General features: G+C 28.5%; 4 protein-coding genes across 8 annotated transcripts in view; 3 read left to right on the forward strand and 1 right to left on the reverse strand.

Annotated features, from left to right (window-relative positions):
* Positions 1-1,093, forward strand: part of LOC102678088 (serine-rich adhesin for platelets) — a 28,975-nt gene extending 27,882 nt beyond the window's left edge. For all 4 annotated transcript variants that reach the window (XM_006622742.2, XM_031513806.1, XM_006622743.2 and 1 more), the window contains one exon: positions 247-1,093. In XM_006622742.2, the coding sequence (XP_006622805.1) occupies positions 247-334 (88 nt within the window). In that variant the 3' untranslated portion in view covers positions 335-1,093. The remainder of the gene's footprint in view (positions 1-246) is intronic.
* A 513-nt stretch (positions 1,094-1,606) lies between these two features.
* Positions 1,607-2,264, forward strand: LOC116186468. Its single transcript, XM_031513822.1, has 2 exons — positions 1,607-1,984; positions 2,062-2,264. Exons 1-2 carry the CDS (start codon positions 1,740-1,742, stop codon positions 2,219-2,221), a joined length of 405 nt encoding a protein of 134 aa, XP_031369682.1. The 5' UTR covers positions 1,607-1,739; the 3' UTR covers positions 2,222-2,264.
* Positions 2,225-4,552, forward strand: LOC102678556 (spermatogenesis-associated protein 6). The gene is made up of 6 exons (XM_031513821.1): positions 2,225-2,612; positions 2,686-3,045; positions 3,122-3,241; positions 3,340-3,440; positions 3,574-3,924; positions 4,033-4,552. The coding sequence occupies exons 1-6, from the start codon at positions 2,565-2,567 to the stop codon at positions 4,079-4,081; spliced, it is 1,029 nt and encodes a 342-aa protein (XP_031369681.1). The 5' UTR covers positions 2,225-2,564; the 3' UTR covers positions 4,082-4,552.
* Positions 4,144-6,962, reverse strand: LOC102678419 (nitric oxide-associated protein 1). Of its 2 annotated transcripts, XM_006622745.2 has the most exons (5): positions 5,735-6,954; positions 5,337-5,633; positions 4,923-5,244; positions 4,583-4,797; positions 4,144-4,517 (listed from the first exon to the last, which is right to left on the reverse strand). In XM_006622745.2, the coding sequence occupies exons 1-5, from the start codon at positions 6,918-6,920 to the stop codon at positions 4,339-4,341; spliced, it is 2,199 nt and encodes a 732-aa protein (XP_006622808.1). In that variant the 5' UTR covers positions 6,921-6,954; the 3' UTR covers positions 4,144-4,338. The 2 variants fall into 2 exon arrangements, with proteins under 2 accessions (XP_006622808.1, XP_031369671.1); XM_031513811.1 differs by lacking the exon at positions 4,144-4,517 and having other exon boundaries at positions 4,656-4,738; positions 5,735-6,962.
* Positions 6,963-7,218: the final 256 nt, after the last annotated feature.

Genomic DNA, 7,218 nt, shown 5'->3' on the forward strand with positions numbered 1-7,218 from the left:
TTCTTTTTATCATAATAATATATAATAATGCATTTTTTCGAATCGAAAATAAAAATTCTTTTATTGAGAATTTTTTTTTAAACTTTTATTTGCTTTTATAATAATTTTTACAATATTATCGATATATCGTTAAATAACATCAATAAGATAATAACATATCGATATCATAATTAAATGTTCCACTTCATTTTCCTCTCTAAATTTTTCATGAATGAATTTAATATCGAATTCGTTTTAATTTTTCAGGAGTAAAAATGAATGCACGCCCGAAGTGAAATGTCTCCATTCAACGTGTACAGAACAGATGACAAATTGCGCCAACGACCACAGTTAATTTTGATTACATGATAATACTTTATAATCACTTTGCAATTTTTCTTCGATATACGACGCCGATTTCTCGGATTCATGTGAATACGATATTCATTATTATTCGTCGTATATGATCACCACTTCGTTGTAAAACTTTTATAGTAATTTTTCGTTTTTTTATAAACGAATTTCCAAACTATAGCGAAATAACGTTCCTATATATGTTACAAGGACAAACACACTATCGTCTTTCGATTATCGATTACTAATTTTCTTCTAGTCTATTAATTTAATTTAATTTGAGATTTTGGATAACATTGAAATTATTTGATTGTACCAAAGAGAATATTTATCTCACTCAATTGATTTTTTTCAAGACCGGCAAAATTTTTTCGATTGCCGAATGTTTGTGGCACAATTATTATTATGCCACAAAAAAATATTCATTATCGCAGCTATCTCATCCATTATCTCATATTTAAGAATTTTTTTTTTTTTTAAATTTAAAAATACGTACATTGTATTAATTGTTTTCTATTATTATTATTATTTATCATCATCAATTATCATCATTATCTCCATCATAATCATCATAGCTATCTTTATTAATTAATTATTATTATGATCATCATCATTTAAGATCATCAATTACTATTATTTTTTGACTATATTACATAAAAGTGTGCCTTGAAAGTGTTGCTGCGACGTAAACTGTATTTCTTTTTTTTTTCTGCGTCTCAGCTTGCGTGTTAATAGCAAAACGTATATATAATCAAATGATCGTTTTTTTCTTTCTTTTTTTCTTTCTCTTTTTACTTTTCTTTTTTATTTCCTTAAAAATTACATATGTTGTAGGAGTGATTTTAGCTGCTGTATTTGAATTAAAAATTGCAACTTGACACCAGATATTAATTTACGATAATAAATATTATAGTAAGAGTATTTTATTAACAATTGAAATATTATGAAAATGAAACTCTGTACGAATAGCGAATTTGTTATGTGAAATATTTGAATTTGTATCTACATTTTCGATTCGATTTTATTATATATATTTAATATTATTCGTTATATATTTCTAAAAATGTTTCGAGCACAGCGCCTCTGAGTTTTATCGCTTTGTCATATTTTCGTGTGAATCTCTTCTATATTTTCATTTCTATTCATTTTTCTTCGAATATTTTGTTGAAAGTTTTTAAATATTTCCTGTAAATCTTTGACTGATTAGACACGGTCTTCCGCTTACTATGTATGCGTTTTCTATTCATATTTTAAAATAAAGTACGCTAATCGAACAAGTATCGTTCGCCTGCCCATTGTTAAAAATTGATGTTTTTTTTTTTTCTACGTGACATTTCAATCTAGTTTCCAGTAATAATTCCAGTAAGTAAATTCTAGTGGCACTTGAAATCGTGATAAAGGGCAACATGATCAATCCTATGAAATTGCGATTTTATAACGAAAGATTTGAGAAAGAAAAAAAATATTTTCGATTGCATGAAAAATTTGTAGCTATCGCGCGAACAAAACCATTAACCGGTAAATTTTACGCGAAACATGACGTGATTCCAGAATGCGAGATCCGACAAGAATATATCGATTTGATTTCGAAACGACTACTTCTTACCCCAAAGGATATTTATACGTTCAAGCCACCGACAGTGAATATGGAGTACGCAATATAAGTACATCGAAAACAAATACACGTATCTCTTATAAAATAATCTTTTCGTGATTCAAATTTTATAGGTACGGTTGGTTTTCCGAACTTTTGATACCTCGAACGAAAGATCCAAGATTATGCTTCCCTAAAAGGCAAACAGATTTCATATCTAATGAGCTTAAAATACGTCACATACAAAGAGGTTTACCGATCGAAAAATTTGTCGGAATACCATTCAAAGTTTAAAGCATGCCGTATGATACTAACGATCGTCGATAAAATTCAATATCGATGTTATGTCCATCTCGTTTCCTGGCAACAAACGAACAACACAGATCCCGCTTCAACATGCTATAGGCCAACCAATTTTCCGTATATATCGTTTCCTTGCTCGAGGAAACGTTTTTTGGAAGAAACGCCATTTGGAGGGTGATCGCGCGATTTTTTTGAGCAATTGGACAACACCGCCGATCAACCTCACAGGCCCCCTCTTTGATCGTGAACGTTTATTAGTTTAACCGAAGAAAATGATTTTGAGATAAAAAATGATATTTTGATACCTGATACCTGTTGGTTGAACGAAACGATCATGGCGGGGAAAGGTTTCTGCGTAAAAATAAAACTTGAATTACACGCCGTAAGTATCACAATTGAATTTCAACAATCATTTAATATTCAATATTAAACTTATGCGAAATAACCTCTTTTAGATAACGTGTCCGGGTGTATGGTTGTGTCCTAATGGGAAAATAGCGCTGCGAATAACCAGTCTTGGTTCCATCCTAGAATCTCACAGAGTATCACCGATTTTTCCACTATTATTTCACAACGAGTTTAACTTTAAGAAAACTTTCACACGGCTGGCTGCTTTGACAGAGTTGCAACGGATTCTGGAGAAACAGCCTTTCTATGCGGAATTGATACAATGGCTTAACCCGTGTAACCAACCCATCATCTTGGCCACCTTTCATACTAGTTTAGCTGATCTTCTCTATCCCGTAGCTCATTGCAAACATTTACTACCTGGAGTCGACATTGATCTACTTATGGATCCCACCAAATATTTTCCTGTTAGTATCATTTTTATTTCTTCCTTTATACAAGTTCAATTAAAAATAAAATATTTTTTTGATTTTATTTATACAGGGTATTATAGCACCTAAAATCGAGATTTCGACAAAAACAGTCATAGAAGAAGTAAAAACGATTTACCATGCAAATATTGATCAATCTTGTGTATTCAATCCAAAAACAATCGATTCTAAGGTAAAATATATAAGGAATGATAAATATTATTATTCCCTTTATTTTTATTATCTAATGCGTCAATCATCAACCAATCGATTCAATAAACATGATTTTAGCAAAAATCTTACACCCATAAAAAACGAGCTGTCAAAGGTATTATCAGGCAAAGAAAAGTTTGTCATAGTCGAGCAAAATCGAAAAATCAAGTTTGTTACCCGTAAGTATTATCAATTTATTATTATTATTATTATTATTATGTATAATATTTATTAATAAACGAATATAGATAAAATTATATTATTTGAACTTCATTAACAAATATCAAATGTAAATATGGCATACTTTCACAGTGCACGGTACCGATGCAAATCATGCAACGATATAATGTGCCCATATCAGATTGAACCATATCGAACTAGTCAATGTTACCATCCATTGAAACAGAAATTAAAAAGCCAAAAGAATCTTGCCATCCATGTTGACGCAAATGATGCATTGCCATCACATGAAATACCTTTTATTTGTGGCAACCTGCATATCTTTGATAGCTGCCCTGTCTGTTTGAAGTATAAATGTTATTTTTCCAGTGAATGTGACGGTACTTCTCCCGATAAGTCGATTCCAATAAATTTGTGTAATTACCAGCATTATGGATGTCATTGTTTACCGAATGGTCAGTTGTCGCAAGAACCTATTTCTACGTAAGTTTATCGTACATGATGCAATTATTTTTTAAATGATTCGATCAGTTTATTTCTCTTTTTCTTTTTTTCTTTCTTTTGTTCTTGTTTTCGTTTTTATTTTTGCAGAGTACCAGGCCTGACATTTTCGGCAAAGGATTCCAAATCAAATGTATAGGTTCCATTGCTCATTAATCATTTTTTATAATAAAATGAAATCATCAAGAAAGAAAAAATACACAAAAATAACATTTTATTGTATGCAATAACATTTTATTCGGATTTTAAAATTTGAAAAATCTTATATTATAAGAATTATATACTTTTCTTTCAATTATTCGGTAGACGAAAGATAAATGCGATTTTAAATCGATTAAATATAAAGTAATATTAATAATTTGATTAATACCAAGATAAAGTTCGAAACTTAATTTATTATTTAATGTATACTTTTCGTCCTAATGAATGCAATGGAGTACCTTGAATTCTCGAACCGCGAAGACACACTGATTTGCTTAGCAATGCTGGACACCTGAAATATATTCCACGACCTTCTGGTGTCCATGCTCTTAATGAGACATTGTTGTTTTCAAATGGTGTAATTGCGATCCAACCTGTCGATTGATTAAATCAAATTATATTAAAATCATTTCAATTATTGTTTATTATATAGATTTACCTATACTTGACAATACAATATCTCCAGCAGATTCATTTTTCACGCCAGTTACTTTTATCTCCTTTGATTTCAATTTCGGCCATATTTTTAATCGTTTTTGATCGTTTGTAGGTACGACGAAAGCTTCAGTTTCTAACAATTGATCATATACCTCCTCTGCATCAAAAGTATAACATATTGTTATAGGTAATTTCTTACTTGCAAACAAAGTGCATCTATTTTTCGATAAAAAATATATAAGAAAATTTAATTTTTTTAATTTGATTTAATAATTCTCTAGCTGCATAACAACTATTTTTCAAAATGCAATAAAAAATAAAAATTATATATATATGTATACCGTATAAAATATTCTCCTTCAAGATAATCTAATCTTCCCATACCAGCTACAAATACAGTTTGTTTTGGTTTAAACACAAATGTTCTTGGTGTAATAATTTCCTGCGGTAATGTTAACAATAATTCATCAGTAGTTAATAAATCCAGTATTTGATCTTTCTGAATAGTACCCGGAGTATCATAACACCAACGACTATGTTCGTACTCTGATTCGGATTCATTTAAAAAAATCTTTTTCGTCATGAATTTATGCGATTTTTCTAAAAAAGGATCGATACTCTCGTTTTTTTTTGAATACTTGGAAAACGATTTACCAACATCGTCTATAAATCCCATAATAAAAGTCACATTTAAATGAATATTCGATTTATAAATTAATAAAAATTAATAAAAAGATTTAAAATTTTTTAATTACCTTCTAATGTTGCAAACTTCATATTTCCTGTTTCTTTAAATTTATAATCCCTATATTTCGATTCTTGTATCTTATAAAATTTTTCCTTTATAAGCCTTTCTACTCTTAACATATATTTTTTTCCATTCGGATTTAAAATTGGAAATTTGAGTAAGTTTAATGTAGTTCCTGGCCAAGCAGATATTGTAGCGCATTGTACGAGATCGATAGCTTTTACTTTACAATAATCGGAATTTAATAACGTATTGAACAAAGAAGACTTTCCAACATTTGTACAGCCAACTAAATATACATCACCTGAAACATGAATGATTATGAAGTGTATAGAAAAATATAAAAAAATAAAAAAATAAATAAAAAATATGATCGAAAATTTTTTCTTACAAATTAACAGATACCTTTATATCGCCATTTGTACTGCAACTTATTTATTAATTCTTCTATACCATATCCAGTTTTCGCAGATATGAGTTGGATGTGTGTAATGTTTTCTTTTTTCACACCAGTTACATGAACTACTGTATTTGCTAAGAGTTGCTTAATGTTCTCAAGAAACTTTGGAGAATCCCTAGGCAATAAATCAATTTTATTTCCAACAAGAAAAATAGGAGTAAAAGGATGCATAATACTTTTTAAATCAGGCCAAATGCTGCAAGGGAAATCAGTCAGATCGATTATAAGAATAATGGCGCATTTTTTAGTTTTAATCACTTTCAGTAAGTTAGGATAATCTTCAATTGATACTTTCACTTCCAAAGCTGCATTGTAAAACTTCAAAAAATGACATCTTTGACATATTGTTGATTTCAAATCTTCATTATCATTCTTTGAAAATAATTCTAATGGTAAATATCCAGGAATTTCTGGATCTTTGCAATGCAATAAAGCACCGCAACCACCACATGGTATAGAACTGACTTCTGAATCAGGATTTGGTGTACCATAATAATTATACCAACATTCGTTAAGTAAAGCATCATCAAACTGTTCATAATCAGTCATCCAAGTAGATGGAATTTTCCATAATTCTCCTTTTGGTATCTTATTGTTTTTTTCTACATTTTCAAACATAGGAATATTTTTATCGTTATTCAAAGTATTCTGCTTTATTTGCAAATATTTTTCAAACAATTCTTTGTACTTTTCATTTGGTAAATTTATATTTGTTTTTTCTGTATTATTATCATCTAACATTTTTGTATCAGTTATTTCATATGAGTCTACTGCCGCATATGGCATATATATAGGTTTTTGTTTTTTCACAGTTTCATTTTCACATTTATCAATCTTTTCTTCATTTTTTTCTTCTTTGAGAATATTGGTCTCTTTTTTATCCTTTAACCATTCATTTAGCATAATACTATATGTTTTTTTCTCACTCATTTCGAATCTCTTCTTTTCTTCTTGTTCTATTCTTTGTTTTTCTATTTTTTTATGTTTTGCATATCCTATTTCTCCATAATCTAAATAATCGCAATACAACAATTTATTTCGAAGAGATAAAACTTTTGGATTCACTTTAGATCCAATATTTCTATACAAAATCGTTTTTTTAAATTGCTGTAATCCTAAATTATAACACATATTATAATTACATAATTGAAATAAGTAAAATTTTAGATTTGACGTTTGCATGATAATATATAATAATATTATTTAAGATATTTTTTTAGGATATTTTTTCTTATTATTAAATATGTTGAATATATTAATATTTTTTAATATTTTAAAATTGAAAAATATATCAAAATTATCACACAATATTAAATATCGTTTTTATTATGATTTGTACTAATTATCATAACTATTGAAACTTGAAAAAACATAATAAGAATACAAATATATTTCTAAAAAGGTTATATATAACCTCATGCATTGAAAG

This window comes from Apis dorsata, unplaced genomic scaffold, assembly GCF_000469605.1.
Source record: "Apis dorsata unplaced genomic scaffold, Apis dorsata 1.3 scaffold_741, whole genome shotgun sequence".
In the NCBI taxonomy this organism is placed as follows: domain Eukaryota; kingdom Metazoa; phylum Arthropoda; class Insecta; order Hymenoptera; family Apidae; genus Apis; species Apis dorsata.

What these genes read in the sequence shown, in the direction of transcription:
- LOC116186468 (XM_031513822.1), top strand. Translation starts at nt 1,740, where the DNA reads ATGATCAATCCTATGAAATTGCGATTTTATAACGAAAGATTTGAGAAA. An exon ending in CCACCGACAGTGAATATGGA is followed by an intron (nt 1,985 to 2,061) that starts GTACGCAATATA and finishes CAAATTTTATAG; the next exon opens with GTACGGTTGGTTTTCCGAAC.
- LOC102678556 (XM_031513821.1), top strand. Translation starts at nt 2,565, where the DNA reads ATGGCGGGGAAAGGTTTCTGCGTAAAAATAAAACTTGAATTACACGCC. An exon ending in ATCCCACCAAATATTTTCCT is followed by an intron (nt 3,046 to 3,121) that starts GTTAGTATCATT and finishes TTATTTATACAG; the next exon opens with GGTATTATAGCACCTAAAAT. An exon ending in TCGCAAGAACCTATTTCTAC is followed by an intron (nt 3,925 to 4,032) that starts GTAAGTTTATCG and finishes TTATTTTTGCAG; the next exon opens with AGTACCAGGCCTGACATTTT.
- LOC102678419 (XM_006622745.2), bottom strand. Translation starts at nt 6,920, where the DNA reads ATGTGTTATAATTTAGGATTACAGCAATTTAAAAAAACGATTTTGTAT. An exon ending in GTACAAATGGCGATATAAAG is followed by an intron (nt 5,634 to 5,734) that starts GTATCTGTTAAT and finishes TTCATGTTTCAG; the next exon opens with GTGATGTATATTTAGTTGGC. An exon ending in GAAGTTTGCAACATTAGAAG is followed by an intron (nt 5,245 to 5,336) that starts GTAATTAAAAAA and finishes TGGGATTTATAG; the next exon opens with ACGATGTTGGTAAATCGTTT.